General features: G+C 40.4%; 1 protein-coding gene across 2 annotated transcripts in view; it reads right to left on the reverse strand.

Moving 5' to 3' along the window:
- Nucleotides 1-19520, reverse strand: part of FLT1 (fms related receptor tyrosine kinase 1) — a 370086-nt gene that overhangs the window by 20835 nt on the left and 329731 nt on the right. For both annotated transcript variants that reach the window (XM_078657127.1, XM_078657126.1), the window contains 5 exons: nt 17100-17222; nt 16405-16516; nt 8233-8332; nt 5554-5659; nt 1003-1142 (listed from right to left, as the gene is read on the reverse strand). In XM_078657127.1, coding sequence (XP_078513253.1) covers nt 1003-1142; nt 5554-5659; nt 8233-8332; nt 16405-16516; nt 17100-17222 — 581 coding nt within the window. The remainder of the gene's footprint in view (nt 1-1002; nt 1143-5553; nt 5660-8232; nt 8333-16404; nt 16517-17099; nt 17223-19520) is intronic.

Below are 19520 nucleotides of genomic sequence, written 5' to 3' on the forward strand. Positions count from 1 at the left end.
TGCCACTGTGGCTACCTGCACAATGGAAGGGGCAGGCCTAGGTCAAGTTACATGTGCCTGTGACAGGGGATTGCCCAGGCCAAATTACACCTGCCTGTGACGGGATGCCCCTTTGAAGCTTGTGCAGCTGGCACATACCCCCGTTATCCTGTCAGGAGAAAGTTATACATCATCCCAGCCAAGGCCCTTTTGTTCCCTTTTCTTGGATCCCAGTCACACCTCCCAGCAGGCTGCCAGGTGACAGTGGGGGATTAACTCTGATAAGGCTACCAAAGGCGTTGGGTAGGAAAATGCCAGTTTTTTAAAAGTGCCATTTTCAAAATAGTCATTTAAAATTCGATTTGACCATTAGATTGGATTTTAAATATTTATATTGATTTGGGTCTTGAACCATAGTTTTAGCTATTCCCTAATTGAAGTTATGCACTATAAGGTGTTATAATGTAACCCAATACTATTCTACGGTAGAGCCAGTCTTGCTACAGTGAAAACTGACGTGCAAGAAGGGAGTAAAGTGGCGAAGCAGACTTAATATAGCGAATGGCAGCCGTAACTCACACCTAATCATAATCAAACATCAAAAATGTAAGAACTGGGTGGAACCATGACTGGAGGAGAAATGGCTACCCCTGCCTTCATGCCCCTAAGATTCAGAACCTTACAGATTAAAAACACCAATACTAAAAAAAGGTCTTGAGGAGAAATTTTTCAAGGAGTCAGCAGCTAATATTTCTTTCTTGATAGTACTCACAGAGAAAATTCCAGATCTGTAATACGTTTTGTGCAAAGCTTTGAACCCATACTTGTAGTCATGAAGAACACATTTGCATTCAACTCTAAAATAGGTTTAGACCTCACCAGTTTTTCTTTCAGCATGGATGATGTATTAGATATTCAAAAATATTACCAACACAGTGTTTTAATACATAGATACCCCGACTTGAAGTTTTTAGAAAAGTAAACAAGCAGGATATGAACACTTTTCAGAACGTGTTTCCTTACCTACGGTTTTCTGAGCTCTCACAGCTGAACTTTGTGGTGGACCTGCCTTCCCCGACACATGAGTTGGGAGATGTTGGACTACAGCCAGTGCATGCAATGTTTGTTATGGAAGTGTTTACAGGAAGGTAGTCCTTGCCATCCTAAGAGGTGGTGAAAGAAAAGGTCATTTTATATTTCAGTCTCAAAAGAAGATCCTTTTAAACAAGGATAGAGAGGTTAGAACTTTTATGTGAGGTTTCCAAGTAAACATACAAAAGTGAACATATATTCTGAGGGTACCACAACGTTCTATTTCTATGGCTTTGACAGACCCTACAGTGCGTGCTCCGAGTGCTCTGCAATTAGTCTCAGTTACTCACAAATTCACTTGTGAGTACACTCACTTGCTAATACCCTCACTCAAACTCACTCGCTCGCAAATCACTCATTCACAGCAAATACTATTTTGAGTAAATACACCCTCTCACACACACGCTTACAATGCATCACTTCACTGCACACTAGGTACAAGCTGAGGTACAAGCTGACTCATACAAGACTCACTAGTGTATACATTAATTCATAACAAACTTGCTCACTAATGGATTCTCTCAGTCGCTGAATCATATTAAACCAATCCACAATGAACACAAACTTAGTGCCTGTTCGGACGTAGCACAGTGATAAGAGACACTCCTTATGTGAAGGTAGAAATGTCTACCATAGTGGTGGCTGTTCTGCAAACATATTTACCATCTAAGACACGTCTTTAATTCCCATTATCTTTTTCATAAATAGCTGCAGAAAATAATTTCCAGCTGAATTTGGAATAACAAAATCTCAAGAATAGGCTATTCAAAAGTCCAACATGACATTCATAATTCGGGTCTAAAGTGGCCTAATGTTTATGACTATCAAACTGCCTTTATTGTATGAAAAGGTTCCATCTGGTTTTAAAATACTACTTGGACTTTACCTCATTGTGAGTAAAACATGAAGAGGATTTAACCAGTCCTTCCTCACTCATTTCTATTTTAACAATCTCCAAAACAAAAACCTCAATTAAACAATCTCTAGTTTTTAAAGCCTCAAAGCAAGCTCTCTTATTTTATAATCCATTATTTTATACTGATATTAAACATTCCAAACGGCCCTCTTTATGGTTAAACCCAGCTATTAAACTTACTCATAATATATGATATTAGAACATGTGGATAGAATCTAAAATTTTCTACCTAGCCAAAATAGGTCAAAGAAATGCCTTTCTTTCATCCACTGACTTATCTTTAAATATTGTTCATCACCAGAATAATATTACGCCAAAAGTATATAAGAAATTATTTCCTAATAAATTGGCAAGCTTTGATAATATTAGAGATTTCTGCAATATCTGCATAGACAGTTTATATAACTGTCTATGGACCCCTATTAGACTGCCTATTCATCCTAAAACTGGTAACACATTATTTAATGTTATGTCTCCAGTTCGCTACCGGTTTCCCTATAAAAGTCAAACCTTTTTAGTTTATATAACTGTCTACGGACCCCTATTAGACTGCTTAAACCGTAACTACTGGTTTCTCCCATATGTTGGCATTGTCAGGTTACAGATGGTTCCTTGAAGACCTTATTATATGAATGCCCTGCCATAGCTGCATTTTTGTCTAAAGTAAGGGATATTATTTGTAAGATTAGTAATATATCTAATAAACTATCCTATTCTAATACTATCTGTGAACTGTTTGCCCTCTCCTCCTACTTATCTTTCGACAATCAAGCATTATTTAATTTCCTAATCCCTTCAGTAATCACATCTTCCATGTCTAATACGAAAGGTGCTAAACTATTGTAAATGCATACTTGCTGGGCATAGATCACATTTACAGGACAAAGGGATAGGATGTCTTCCTTTCAACATATTTATACATGACATAAACATGACATTTTTCGGAAACCACTGTATCAATAATTCCCTCTCAATTTATTAGTTTTATCGGCATTAACGTAGTATTGATATCAACCATACTTTACATTACTAATACTGTAAATTGCTAAGTAGAATATTGTCTTTGTTTTCTTATTATTTATTCGCTTACACCAAGATGACTCATCAATGATGCATATGACTTTATTATCAATATTTTGTTATTGTCTTTTTTGTTTGTTTACTGTACTGTATCTTATTACAAATCTCAATACAATATTTTGAACACAGAAATGCTACCATGCAGATGTGACAATTCCATCCACAGGTGAAGTCGCCTATGGGACAACCTCTAAGGAGGCGCCATATAAAGGCTCCCAGAGAAAGGGTGTAGTTACAGACATAATTAAGAAAAGATGCTCCAAAAAAAGGTACCATCGTCTGTAGCAGCAAAATGTCTTGAGACAGCACTGAATGTAGCTGCCTTTCCTAACTCAATGCAAATGAATTGGTGAAAGAAAACCAGTTAAAAAATGCAGTTAACGTTGGCTGCATGGTACGAATAAACTACATTTATGGCTAAAGTTGTCCTATGCAGCTTACAGATGCCATTGAGGTACAGAGGCAGGAATACATTAAATGTGCTTCATTGCGAGCGCCCAGAATTGAACTCCTTAAAGATTCCCTGGGGAAATATTGATACCGACAGGTATTGTATTATCATGGTGTGGTTTGACCTACCATTTATGAGTTTTCATGCTACAAATGATGGATAACCTGCAGTATCATAATAAGCATCCCAATGACTGCTGATTTCCCATGTTTTGTCCATACAAAATTTGCCACCTCTTTCCTAGCGAAAGTGGCACAGAGAAAAATGTCAGAGGCGCATCAAACACAGATTGGACCAAACCCCAATACTTCCCCTGGAACACAGGACGTTCAAAAGACTGGGCACTCATCCATAAGAGTGCTATTTTAGGTGTGGCCTAAGACGGTGCATGCTCCGTCTGATGTGAGACATTGTTATCTTACAGTGGGCTTAGAGCCCGCATACTGCTTACCATTGGTTGGCTTCACTGTACCTCTCATTGCTTGCTTTGTATTCGTTGGCTGTAGGGGCTGTCCTTTCTCTTCTTGTGTTTGTCCCTGCCCTGGAGCATAGATGCCTTACTATGTCCTTCTACTGCTCGCTTTTTCCAGTGCTACTTTTTCTATAACCCCTTCACTGTGGCGGTTATTCCGCCGCAGTACTAAGGGGGCGGGGCTGGTGACGGAACCGCTCCGTCACCAGCCGCGGTTGTGCTGTGCTCATGACGGAGCGGTTCCGTAACGGCCCCGCCCGCTCAATGGAACGCTCAGCGCAGGCACGGAATCCGCGCCGCGCAGGCGTGCCGAGCGGGCCGTGACGGAACCGCTCCATCATCAGCACAGCGCGACCGCAGCTGATGACGGAGTGGTTCCGTCACCAGCAGGGGAGGGGTTAAACACTTAACTAGAGTGTATGCATTTTACCGCTGTCTCTCTCATGCTTTTCTCCCTCCCTCCACTGTGCTACATCTTCTCTCTAACCTGTGTGCTTCTCCTCCACACACCTGCATTACAGTCTAGCCGTGTGCTTTTTCCCTGCCAGTTCCACATTGCTGTCTTTTGCCCAGTACATTAAACCCAGACCAATTGTCTTTGCCATTTATTGTTAATATTTGTCTCTGCACCCTTCTGAAATTCACTGCTTCTACAACTCGTATCCTGACAACATACAAACCTTCCTACAGATTTCCACAAAAGCCAAATTCAGCAGTATTTGAAACCTGCACAGCTGAATTAATGTTCTTCAACATCAAAGGTGACACCAACCTTCTACGCATCCATAAGCAGCTCAGCCTTAGTTAATGGGTCTTTTACACCCAGCACCAATGTTAAAATGCTAGTTGTCACTCTTGACACTAAAAGAATCAATTACACTCTGGGCAAATCTGTTGCTCGCATACATCACCATTATCTTCGCCTACTTTGCCATATAATTTTGTTCATACACAGAGGTGTGATAGCAGAAGTGTGAACACCATCCACTTCTGGCTTAACTAATCAAGCTCACAGTACAAACGCTTGCCAAAAGATCAAATTCTCGTCCACCTGACCATCAAGAATGGTTCAATCAGCTGCATCCCAGAGCAGGATCTGTCTTTACTGGCGCTCGCTCAAGACCAAAATACCTTCAATGCCCTCTGGCTCAAGTGCAAATTAATTCCTAAGAACGGGCCCCAAATAAAAAATACTGCATTGTAGATGCCCCACGTGCACAACAAACACCTGCTTCAGATGCCTCGACCATTGTGCAACTCACAAGAGTAGATGCTTCACAAAAAGAGGACCCTTGCAAAGAAATGCAATACGCATCTACAGTGGCAGCAATATCAGTCACTCATCATCCAAGTAAAAAGTCAAATACTTGCTTTGTGAAACTCAGGTGCACACCTCCCTCCAACCAGGAAGTGGTTTGAAGTTATTTTTTATATCTCTTCCATTGATCTTTCTTTCCCACTTCAACAGTGTGCAAGGCACGATTTCTTGTTCCCCCATTGTGCAAGCTGCCTCAACCTGTAGGTTTGTGAAGGTGATGTGTTACCTCAAGAAGTCACACGTACCTGCCGGACGCTGGCTTGGAGTAGGTCCCCAAGACGTTCGACAAGGTCCACGAATCTGGGCCTTTCTGTTGGATCACTGTTCCAGCAGTCTAACATTGTCTGATATCTGAAGTAGCAAAAGAAAGTGTTATCAGGCATCTCTAGTAAAGTGTCCTGCCAGTCAAGTTAATGTGTCTGTACAGCATAGATGCTCTAGCTCATTAAGGGCCCGATCCACAGAACTAACTTAAGTCAAAATCCTAAACTTACTACCATATTGGTATTCACAGAGGGCACTTACTCATTTTCTTATTCACAGAAGGCGCTTACTCATTTCGGTATTCACATAAGTCATTTAGGAATCCTAAAGTTAGAAGTCCTAACTTTACAACTCCGAAACATAGAAAAATCCTAACTTTAAGACTTTCGGTATTCACAGAAGGCATTTAGGAGTCCTAACTTTACTACACCGAAACTGAGAAAAATCCTAACTTTAAGACTAATACTTTTGGTGTTCACAGAAGGCATTTACGAGCCCGAAAGTTAGGAGTCCTAACTTTACTACTCCTAAACTGAGAAAAATTCTAACTTTAAGACTTTCGGTATTCACAGAAGGCATTTAGGAGTCCTAAAGTTAAGTAAATGGCGAAACATAATTCTCAATTCTTTAATTTTATAAATACAAAATACGGAGCTAAATGAATGATTTTCTTTTGATATGGTCAACCTGCAAAGAAATCAGAATTTACTGTCGGGGGAAGCCTGATAATGAGATCTAAACTTCTGAGACCTTGGAAGAGTGTGAAGACTGAGGTCCATATTTATCAAGGTTTTGTGACGCCCTTGCAAGTGTGATGCAAAATCTAAATTAAATTTACCAAGCCAGCTTTCGTGGCTTGATAAATCTTCATTAATGCAAGGAAGCACTGATTGCGGCCTTGCATAACTCTGCTGCACGGCGGCGTGCCATGGGTAGAGCATGGGTCTTCCCATGCATCCACCCATGCATTCTGACACATCTCAAATTCACTCACAAAAATATATGCTAGCATGAGTCATGTATTTTCTTTCCAAAGGACAACATGCCCCTTTACTACTACTTTCGATCAGCCTTTCTCTAAGAGCCTTTGGGGCATATTTACAAGGCGGTAAGGCCACCGTACACATCCCTTTTTCCGACGCTCTGGTGGCATTTAGTCCTTCTCCTTATTTACAAAGCGGTGGTAAGCAATTTAGCGTGCATTAACGCCACCTTGTAAATAATGCCCCTATTCACACAGCACTTAGCATGGTAGCGGCGTGTAATAGGTGTTGCATTGGACGTTCCATCCCAACACGCATTTGCTTTTTGGCGCTGCCCCCTATTTACAAGGTATGGGGCAGCGCCAAAAATATCGCCAGGGAATACCTGGTCTTGAGCATGCGCTAGGAGGAGAAATGTTTCATTTCTCCTCGTATTTTGCTCTTTCCATGTGTGCTGCATCCTGCAGCACACATAAAAGCAACAAATCACCTTTAATGATTGTTTATGTGCAGGAAGGTGTCCCTTCCTGCACATAAACAGTCACCCTTGCAGCGCAGGCACCTTTGCAACATAGCGCAAGGTAGGCAGCTTCTTTTGCACCGGTGCTAGGGGAAACACAGGGGTGCGGCACATTCTTGTAAATCGCTGGGTTCTGAAATTGACAGAGCGCGGCGTTACCAATCTTGGCGTAACACCGCGCACCGCCAGTTTCTAATAAATATATCCCTAAATGTTAATTTAGGGATGTTTCATTAGGTTAAGTTCGTTAGTGAATATCTCCAGAGGGACCTTGTAACCATTATCAAAGTCTCTAGGGCCTCATTTATGAGGCCTTGCATCAGTTTTGCGCTTCTGATGCGTCACATTTTGTGACGCATCGGCGGCGTAAAACATGCCTCCTCTTGCGCACTATTTACAAAGTGAAGCATCTAAGCAGATGCGTCACTTTGTAAACCCCTGCGCTACATGACGCAGTGAAATCTATGAGATTTCACTGCGTCACTTCTAGGACGCCATTGCATCAATATCTTGCACCTGCCTCACAGCAGGCGTAAGACTGACGCAGGCCCTTTCACATGGGGCTTGCCCCATGTGAAAGGGCACATTGCTGGAGTTGCGTCACTTTTGTGACACACTCCAGCAATGCGTCACTTTTGAGCATCGCTGTTTTCACGCAGCGATGCGTCATTTCTCATAAATGAGGCCCCCATTGTTGACATTGATAATAGGTGAATACATTTTACATGCGCAGAGCTCCTCGTTGGCTTTAGGAAACGTTTGACGCCTTATCTTAGAAGTTCTGAAGCAATTTTGGCATATTTGGAAGTCAGGTCCTGGACAATAGGTGCCCGGCCCGATGCTGTTTTTCATGGTGTGCAAAGCAGCGATACAACCCCTCATGCAAAGGGACGTGTTTTATGGAGCAGCTTTGAGGACACACAGGCGTCTGGTTCCTGCCATTGAACTTCTGTTTGTGTTGATCCCGGGAGACCGCGCTCGCGCCCCCCTCCTGGCCATCAAGCCTTTGAAGACCGCGCTCGAGGCTGTTTAGACTGAGAATGCTGGCCTCCGCCCCAGGAAAAGGCAGTGCCCTGGGCTCGTGTCCATGTTCATCACAACAACCTGCGCAGTGGCACGAGACGGCGCAGCCACAAGGCGGGAGGGAGGAAACCTACATTTCTGGCGTTGCGTAGCTCGGCGCGCGCATCCGTATTCCTTCCTTCAATCTGTTGCAGAACTCTTCATCTATTTGAACTCCGGGGTAGGGCGAGGCACCTGCAGAACATGTGAGATGTAATGAGCAGCGTGAGAAAAGTTTATCTCGTTTGGACACAACATGCAAAGAATGAAGAAATGCAGTGAGGTTCAGCGCGTGCTCTGAGTGACTCTAAAACACACCTTATTGTTTCATTCTTTTCATAAGGTTAAAAGAAAGGTTTTCCTCTGTTGCAAGGAACATATATAACTTTTTTGTTAAGAAATACTTTGTAAAATTGCTGTTCTTTAATACCATCACTCCTTAAAGAGTCAATCTGAATGTATGTGTACAGAGTCGAACATATATTTACCTCTTTGCTCGGGGTGAATACATTGAAACCCACTTTATGAGAGGCCTGTAATTCCTGATGGGGCCGGTAGCCCACTTACTGGCCTCTTCGGGAATATTGAAGTCTGTGGAGTTACCGCAGACCTCTTGTGTTTCCCTCTTAGAAGTTGGCTTCTTCGGAGACCGAGAGGGAGAATGAGTGAGTGGTAACACGTTAGAGCAACAGTGATAAAAAAAAAAAAGGAAAACAAGTTTACTGTGAATGCCCGAAGCATACACACTTTGGAGCTGGGAAACCAAGGGGCATATTACCAACAACTAGCGATAATTATTGCTATGTTGGCTTAGCGGCAATAATTTTATCGCCGTGTTGCGGCGATTTTTATCGCTTAGGAGCCTTGCTATTATCAAGGTTTATCTCCTAAGCGATAAAAATCGTCTGAAATGCATGAATATCGCTGTAAAGTCAGCTATATTCATGCATTACCGAGCTAATGCTCTTAGCCATGTTATCCACCTCCCATTGGATAACATGGCTAAGAACTGCTCAGGGCAGGTGTTAGCTTTTGGAGATATTCGCGCTTAGCGCGAATATCTCCAAATGTTGGTAATAGGAGATAGCGATGTTAGCAACTGTTTCCAGTCGCTAACATCTTGGCACGCCCACTTTGCATGTCATTAGTGATAAATATCTCTGACATGCAAAGCGGGGCCCAAGATGGTCGCTATCTCCTACTAGCTGTCGCTAACTGGTGTTAGCGACAGCTAGGTAATAGGGAGATAATTTTATCTCCGCTTTCTTGGCTTTTAAAGACAAAAAAGCTGAGATAAACCCCTTGATAATATGCCCCCAAGTTCGAGCCTCGGAGTTCAGTCAATATCATGCGATTCTGAGCAAATCACTTGGGGCCTGATTACAAGTTTGACAGTGCGGCACTGGGCTGTCTCGCCCCGCTTCCACACCGCCAAACCCATGGTCTGGTTGCCCGCCTGATTACGAGTGTTTCTCATGTCTGGCAGGGTTTTTTTCTGATATTCCTACGGCAGTTCCTCAGAAAATGGGCAGCACAATAGGAACACCAAAAACATTTCCTGCACAGCCTGGACTTTAAAATCCATGCTGTGTAGGAACTGGGGTGCATGCAGACAGGGGGCACATGTTGTGCCCTCCAGCATGCAACACAAGGCCCTGAGGCCCAAGAGGGCCCTGTAGGGCCCCTTTGTTTCCTCTCCACCACGATTTTCATGGAGTAGAAACCGGCATGTAAACCATGGCTGAGCGGGAACTTGTAATATGCATGGCGGGACCAAAACGGTCCCATCAAGCATACTGGAGCCTCAAGATAGCTACAACACCACTGTGGTTCCCTGGCAGCTGCGGCAGGACAATGGCAGTCTGACAGCCCTAATTGTATTATGGTGGGCGAAAGACCGCTACAGCTGCTCCTCCGCGAGTCTGGCAGTCTGTGGAACGCCAGACTCATAATTGAGCCCTTACCCTCCCATGCCTACTCCCCAAAAAAAAGAATGTCCTTGTGTAACATAACTGATGCTCATGTACACACTCCAATATCTTTGGGTCGAGTTTGCGCTATATAAAACTGCAAAAAAATAAAATATAGCCTTCCTGGTGAAGCTCTTTTAACTGGATATGGTAGTTGTTGTTATTCACAGTTGGGATGAACCATATCACATGCCAAGAAAAGTTTTTATTAATGTGAAATTATCACTGCTGTAACTAGAGGACTGAGCACAATGTGAGAGTGGGCTGCCCTGCTCAGTGCTACATGTCGTGCTTTCTGAAAGAATGGACAGGTAGAAAATTGTTTGTACCTGCCTGTTTAATGGCTGGCCAGCCAACAACTGGGACAGATGGCTGCAGCACTTTGAGGAGATGTTCTTTACGTACTTCCTGAGTACTTCAGTACTTTGAATTGCAATTCAGAACTGCACCTGGTCCGCATGATTACTTATGGGTTTTTAGGAACAATAAAGGGGTATATTCCCCTTTCTCACTCTTATGGTAATTATATGCAAACTATGCTTGCATACCAGATTTATAACACACTTTTCATGCTACTTGCAATTTTATCTTGGTTTCTGACTATGTAATTTCTTCCAGGTAATGCCTGGATGTATGAGGAATTTAATTGGCTAAAGCAGGGCAGTAAAGGGAATATGGTAGAATCTGTTGCAAAGACCATGGCTCAATGCTATTTGCCATTACCGATGGGAACGTACTCAATTGAGTGTATCTGCGGGTCAGTTTTTGAACCTGATTTTACATTTGTACGCATCAAAAAGCCTTTATAATTACAATGCAGCACACATACGAACAGCAAAAACAAGGAGAAATAAAGCACTTTGCCTCATTTCGCCATGTTAAGATCAGGTTTTCCCTGGTCTTAAATTTTGGTGCTGCCTCCTTTTCATGCCACCCTTGTAAATAGGGGGCAGCGTAAAATCCAATGAGTGTTGTGGCAGAACGCCCACCACAACACCCATTGCACGCTCCTTTACGCTTAGTGTAGCATGAAAGGGGGCCTTATTAACAAGTGGCTTAACGCCGCCTTGTAAATAAGGCGAAAGGTTTATCGCCACAGGAATGTCACTAAAAGTGACGTTGCTGTGGTGATAGGGGCTTATAAATATGCCCCTTCATTTTTTTCTAAAGCTTTCTATGTGTAAGAAAGTCAGCCTTGATATGAGGTTCATGCGTAACCCAACAGAAAATCAGTGAACACGCTGGATAGTTGATTGAACCCTCAAAGACAATTAATCAAGCCATCTCTGTCTGTGCTCCTAGCTTTTGGAATAGTCTTCCAAAGCCTCAGTTTCCTGCTTCCTCCCTACTCTACCTACTTTTCACAAAAGTAACTGTGAGTTAAAACATTCCACTGCGTTTATCCTGATGGAACTGCTTTCTGTCATGTTTGTCTTTTATATGTAATCATTTTATGTTGCTCGTGCATCTTATGTCATTTGTGTTTATGCCCTGCCCTTCAATGACACTTAGAGGGGTTCATAATCAATGAGTGATAAAACGATTGATACAAGCTCACCCTGATCCATGTGATTCATCATCATCATCAGACATAGGGACAAGTGAGCTAGGCGCTCCCTGCTGACATAGGGTGAATATGACACTAGTTCAAATTCTGGCAAGTTAAGCTCAGCAGTATATTCTTCCAGGATAGATAAATAGAGGACTATTATGTTAACAATAGTAACAGTTATTTACTGCGCTTAGAAATTCATACATATATATATATATATATATATATATATATATATATATATATCTATATATATATATATATATATATATATATCTATATATATATATATATATTACCTACTGGCGATAGCCAGTAGGTATATATAGTTAGGATTGTTTTCCATAGGGAAATCGCAACATTCTATTGGGAATAACTTTGGCGCCGGTTGAGGAATCTTCCTGAAATTTCCTTAACTTTGCCTCGCGGCGCTCTGCTCCTCCCCTGAAAGTTTGGGGGGATTCGTCAAGCGGGGGCCGAGATAAAAGGGGGGTTCCAAAATATGTTAATTTCCATAGGGCGGTTGGACTCACTTTTAGCCCGAACGGCTGAATGGTTTTCCACTAAACTTGGCAAAATTGTAGGGACTGGTAGCCCGATGTGCCTTTGCTATGTCTCAAGATATGTGCTCCAGTGGTTTTTACGAAAATTAACTTTGAAAAAATATATATTGGGCTACATTGGGCTATATATATATTAGAGCCCAAATGTAGCCCAATGTAGCCCAAAGATGGTCACCAGAGACAAAAAAAAAACAAATGTAGCCCAAATATCAGCCAGATGTAGCCCAACTATAGCCCAATGACAGAATCATTCTATTGGGAATAACTTTGGCGCCGGTTGAGGAATCTTCCTGAAATTCTCCTTAACTTTGCCTCGCGGCGCTTCGCTCCTTCCCTGAAAGTTTGGGGGGGATTCGTCAAGCGGGGGCCGAGATAAAAGGGGGGTCCCAAAACGTGTTTTCCCCATGTTAATTTCCATAGGGCGGTTGGACTCACTTTTAGCCCGAACGGCTGAATAGGTTTTCCACCAAACTTGGCAAAATTGTAGGGACTGGTAGCCCGATGTGCCTTTGCTATGTCTCAAGATATGTGCTCCAGTGGTTTTTACGAAAATTAACTTTGAAAAAATATATATTGGGCTACATTGGGCTATATATATGTTAGAGCCTAAATGTTGCCAAATGTAGCCCAATGGTGCCCAATATAGCCCAAAGATGGCCACCAGAGACAAAAAAACAAATGTAGCCCAAATATCAGCCAGATGTAGCCCAACTATAGCCCAATGACAGAATGTCCCAGAGTGTTCTAAAGAACAACTAGAGCGCTAACAGTCTTACTTATGACAAAAGTATGGCACACCTGAAGTCATCTTGATTGGAATAAAGTGTTAACACTTAAAACATTTAATTTGCAAAGGAACAAAATGAGGGGGTTCATTTTGCCATAGAAATTATGATTAGTGCTGAAGAAAGAAAAATTAGTGCACATTTTGAGTGACTTCACAAATCCTCTTATATTTCATTAAAAAAATTCTGATATGCAGTCTCCCAAGATGGCCACCAGAGACAAAAGAGCCCAAATGTAGCCCAAATATCAGCCAGATGTAGCCCAACTATAGCCCAATGACAGAATGTCCCAGAGTGTTCTAAAGAACAACTAGAACGCTAACAGTCTTACTTATGACAAAAGTATGGCACACCTGAAGTCATCTTGATTGGAATAAAGTGGTAGCACTTAATACATTTAATTTGAAAAGGAACAAAATGAGGGGTTTCATTTTGCCATAGAAATTTTATATATATATATATTCACTGAAAAAACCATAGGTTACACACCAGTTATAGTTAGGAATTAGCATTTAAAAAACCTTTGAAATTCACTGAAAAAACCATAGGTTTCACACCAGTTATAGTTAGCTGGAAATTTTACTCGCATAAAACCATTGAAATTCCCACGTTATAGTTAGTTGGACTCACTATAACTTGCACGTCTGCAATGCACTGCTGATGACGTCACATATTACACCACTCATGCATATATTTAAATATTTAAACATTACTCGCTAATATATGTATTCACTAAGATACACTTAATAAGCCAGTTAACCAATCAAATTTTTTTTTTAAAAACACTGAAAAAACCATAGGTTTCAGGCCTTATACAGTTAGGAATTAGCATTTAAAAAACCTTTGAAATTCACTGAAAAAACTATAGGTTTCAGGCCTTATATAGTTAGGAATTAGCATTTAAAAAACCTTTGAAATTCACTGAAAAAACCATAGGTTTCAGGCCTTATATAGTTAGGAATCAGCATTTAAAAAACCTTTGAAATTCACTGAAAAAACCATAGGTTTCAGGCCTTATATAGTTAGGAATTAGCATTTAAAAAAACCTTTGAAATTCACTGAAAAAAACATAGGTTTCAGGAGTTATATAGTTAGGAATTAGTTTTTAAAAAAACCTTTGAAATTCACTCAAAAAACTATAAGTTTTGGTGGTGTTATAGTTAGCTGGACATTTTACTCATACAAAACCAATGAAATTGCTCCTATATAGTTAGTTGTACTAACTATATTTCGCGCACCCGCAATCCACTGCTGATGATGTCACATATTAGATCATTCATGACATGGTCAGTGACATCACTGATGACATCTCAAATGACATCACTGATGACATCATCCACGTGACAATCACATACACCTTTTCATACACTATTACAATTTTTCATCACTCTTTGTAAAATACAGAGTATCATATTTAAATCCATTGTCACAGCAATACAAGTATCTAAAAATCCACTCAGTGATTCATAGATGTATACACACATCTAATCACTTACCTATGGATTCACTCATACATGCTGTCAATGAACAATAGAACACTATCAAAAATACTTATATATCTATATCGACATTAAACAACAGCACGCATCATATTCACATATGAAGTCATCCTACTCACTTATGCAAACAATGGATCATACTTACATATTTACTTAGCAAAACACTTATACAAACACCACTTCTTCTATTCATTTAGATAGTAAGTCATACTTAGTGAATTATAAAATCATTATTACAAGTATACAGTTATCCATACAGTCACTCACACAATCATTGTGTCTTATGTATACTTATTTATATACAACAACTGACACATACACTGCCTTTTATTTTTCTAGTTTGTTGGACCTGTACCTTTGAGAAATATATTTGCTCATCACCACACCCATAAAGAGATTCCCTCACCCAAACTGTTAGAACATGTAGTTTTAACTTCATATATCTACTGAATCAACTATTCACACATCTTTGGACAGTCACACACCCCCCACCGAACCACACACACTTTCACACTCCCATAGAAATACTCAGTTAACTAATCAATAACTAATATAGACTTTCACATAGCTAGTAACCAACTGTAGAATCAGTTTACACAACAACTGACAAAGTGATACAGATATTCACACAGTTTAGTCACTATCCACTATATTTAGTGAGACATTATAAATTGGTCAAGTAAACAGTCAATTACACTGTTACTAAATCCTCCATCCAAATATGTATTTATATATATCCACTCATTCTTCAATGTAAATTGCTATATATAATGCATATTTAAATAACGAAGCAAACCACATTCACTGGATGATGTCATCAGTGATGTCATTTGAGATGTCATCAGTGATGTCACTGACCATGTCATGAATGATCTAATATGTGACATCATCAGCAGTGGATTGCGGGTGCGCGAAATATAGTTATTACAACTAACTATATAGGAGCAATTTCATTGGTTTTGTATGAGTAAAATGTCCAGCTAACTATAACACCACTAAAACTTATAGTTTTTTGAGTGAATTTCAAAGGTTTTTTAAAAACGAATTCCTAACTATATAACTCCTGAAACCTATGGTTTTTTCAGTGAATTTCAAAGTTTTTTTTAAATGCTAATTCCTAACTATGTAAGGCCTGAAACCTATGGTTTTTTCAGTGAATATATATATATATATATAATCAATCTATTGGCTGTTGCCAGTAGGTAGGGACCTAGCTTCCATAGGAAAAGCATCTTTTTAATTTGCCAATAACTTTGGTGTCGTTTGATGAATCCTTGCAAACTTTGCAAAACTCGTTCAACACTCACATCCGCTGCTTACTTGAAAATTTCTGGGTGCTTCGCCAAGCGGGAGCTGAGAAAAAGGGGGGGGGGCATACCAAAATGCTTATCCCCTAGGTTTTATTTCCATAGGAAACTTTTTATGATGTAATTTGAGATGTCATGAGTGATGTAATACGTGAGGTCATAAGCAGTGCATTGCAGGGATGTAAGTTGTACTTAGCTCAGAGAACTATAACTTTCACTGGTTTTGTACGAGTGAAATCGAAGCCTAACTATAACGTCCCAGTAACCTTTGGTTCTTTTCTAGACAAAGCAAGTTATTATTCAAAAGAAGCTTCATAGGAAAATTTTAAAACCATTTATATAGTTTGGGAGATCTAATGCCATATCTTGCACATATCATTCTTCAGTGAAGCATGAAGACATGTGTTTTACATGAAGACGGACAACACAAAATGTGCAGGAGTTGAGAGGTACACTTCAGGATAGGATCTTTCAAGAAAGAGAGCTCTTTCAGTTATATCGAAGTGAAGAGATGACCCAATAAAATATATGAAGCAATTCAATTATAAAGTAAAGATTTTTTTTTACTTCTTTGTTATCTAGCACACCTACCTAATGAAAATATTTCCCACAGTAGAACTCCATAAGACCACACATCACTTTTTGTGGTATATATTTTGTCAAATATGGATTCTGGGGCCATCCATTTGAGTGGAAGCCGTGCCTGTAAATATGTGGATACAAAAACATGTTAAAACATCGGATTACAACTCATTCAAAGTTGTCTTTTTATCATTCATTCACACATATTGTGCTCTGCATCCTTTAGACATTTGCTAGAGGTCAAATGAGACACCACACAAAAGGCAACATCTAGAAGGATTAAATCTCGAAAGCAAATGAGATCTCCCCAAATTGTTATGTTTGTTGTTTGCCACAGATTGAGAAAAAGGTGTGGGCAGCTAACTTGGAATGGGCACTGTGGCATACAGGGATTTCATGAACCTCGAACCCAAACTGATGTTCCTGTAATACTACTTCACATACTCATAAACGCCTTTGTGAACTCGTCCATAGTTTGGAATATAGGCCAGTATGAAAAATGCTTTTCATGTGTGTCAAAAGAGAGACTATCAAAAAAAGAAGCCGCCAAAAAATGATCTCAGGGTTAGTTTAAAGAGTAAAGTATGTGGTCAATTCACAAAGTATGTGAAGCGGTAATACAAGAGTACTATTTCACGTACGTCTATGGTTTTGTGAATTGTACCTTTTGCTTTTATGACAGATAAAAGTGTGAAAATGCTTACATCTCCTTTTCTCACGTAATCTGGATCCTTATAAATATCTCTCGCAAGGCCAAAGTCGCAGATCTTTACCGCATTGTTCTCAGATAAAAGGATGTTCCTGGCTGCCAAGTCTCGATGAATGCACTATAATAAAAAAGTCACACAATTAGAAATCATTTCCTCTATCCTACCCACCAATTTCCTGAATCTATTTCAATGGCATTTTTCTTTTTTTCATTTGTTAGGGATTCGTTTTGTGCCTTTAAAGGAAAAGTGCATAATGTCCAGGAAGCCCTTGTTGTGAACATTAAATCTTCACATAAAGAAAACTGCCAGCACCTAAGAGATGACTTTTACAACTGTGTTTCTTTGCACATCTAAATATGGTCACACCAGTGGGAACTCCCTGAATGTGAACCTTTGTTCCACATGTTCCACCTGCACGCTGATCTATGTTAATTCAGCCATTTTATGTGTATACTGACATATTTATTTAGATGGTGGTGCACAATTTAGAGCTAACATACTGTGCAGTGGAAATACTTTTATCCCATCGTATGACCCAAAGATTTATGGGTCTATTTAGACAAATGCAATTTGTGGTAGGTATTTGACTGTTTTGGCAGCCAATATAGAGAGGGGGGTGCTAAATGCACTAATGCATGGCTCTTAACGACCTTGTTAGCTTTTTGTGCAAACAACTGGACACGAACATTGATAGCAACATTACAATACATTTTTTTCCAGATGTATTTGAATCTGGGATCGAAATTATGCATTTTCATTGTTTGCGCTGGGCGCACCTTTTAAAAGGTGCGTCAGGTGCAAACAAGGAAAATACGCCCTGTAACGATGAATGCCCAGCACCAGGGTAGTTGCAAACTTACGTTGGGGGGGGCATTCATGTGCAAAACAAGGAGTGGCTGCTTGCAGCCGCTCTGTGTTTTCACAGTGCAAGCGGCAACATGCCTGCACATTTGAAGGGAATTAGAGATCCCCTGAAGGCGGGTGCAGTCAGTGACTGCACCTGCCTGCAAGGGGAAGTCTGGGGAGTCCATAGGACCCGCTTTTCTCCCTCCAGTGGGCTGCTCTCAGGGGGTGCACTCACAGTGCGCCACCTAGAAGGTGGTGCACTGTGAGTGCTACCCTGAGAGTTTCTTTGCCTCTGCACCCACGTCTGTAATATGGCACAGACGGAGAGGCAAATCAATTCCCTCATTTGCATAGGGCACGCCCATGTGAAAATGAGGGAACGCCCCCTGAAGGTAGTGCTGGCGCTTTAAGTGCCCAAGCGCTATCGGTATTACTGAAGGGGACTCACATTAATACAGCTCCAGAAAGCCATCCACAGTGATTACATGCTTTACCACATTACTCTTATTGGGTCTTTTACATCCTTACGGTAAAATGAAGTGCAAAAACACCCCAATGCATACAACATTTGCACCAGGTTTCTAGTGTGTTTTTATGTTCAATATTTAATGCTGATAAATAGTTAGCTATAAAGTGTGTAAACAATTTTGGTGCCCATTTTTTATATTTCAGGCTGTCAATTAACACCATTTATAAGTTGGTGGTGTGTGCCTCTGTTAAAAAAATAGCTATCACTATTTGTACTCAATTAATAAGGGCGCCAGTGTTTAAACTGGGGCAAATTTCATTTACATCTTTAACACTACCACTGGGGCTTAATGGCCCTCTTAATCCACAGTTGAGCTATTATGTGAAGTACAGCTGAGACAGCTCTTCCTTAGACTAATACAGCACTATAATCGAGGGGCTGGGTGTACACATCAAAATGCGTAATGTGTAGCAAATGCTATGTTGCTACAGTCAAACACATTTAAACCTCAATTATGAAAGGACATTTTGGGTATGTGTAGGGGCTGGAATAACATGGCCCCATTCAAAGTCATATATGGTAGCCTTTAATCTATGTATAAAAGCCAATGGTTTTTTTTCTTATTACATTCCAGTTGTAATGTCTCTAGTCACCTCTAGTAATGAGACGATGTACTGCTCAACTGTAATAAGTAATTGCAATTGAATTCTGATGTCACAATGACATGGTAAAAGGCAGGTCATTGAGCAAAGGTACATACAGTGTTTAAATAAGGACAATAGGAACTTGTTTTCCTTCCTCTGATTTCTTTTTCTAAAAGAAAAAGTGATCAGCAGAAATTAGATATGTATAGCAACATGTTTGTTTTTTAGGTCATTACGGAAAAGATAGAATCACTGCATTTTTCTACACAATTTGTGCCACCGAATTTATTGACCAGACTTACATTAAACTGATTTGAATATCTTTTTGCAAAAATTGCTAACTGCTTTTTGTGTGTTTGATTTCTCAGGAGAGATTCTGCTTTTGGACCAAGGATGGCAGCCTGGGAAACTGGTGCTGCACCACCTGAAGTTATCACTATTTTTAGACACAAGTCG

The sequence above is a fragment of the Lissotriton helveticus genome, chromosome 8 (genome assembly GCF_964261635.1).
Source record: "Lissotriton helveticus chromosome 8, aLisHel1.1, whole genome shotgun sequence".
NCBI lineage: Eukaryota > Metazoa > Chordata > Amphibia > Caudata > Salamandridae > Lissotriton > Lissotriton helveticus.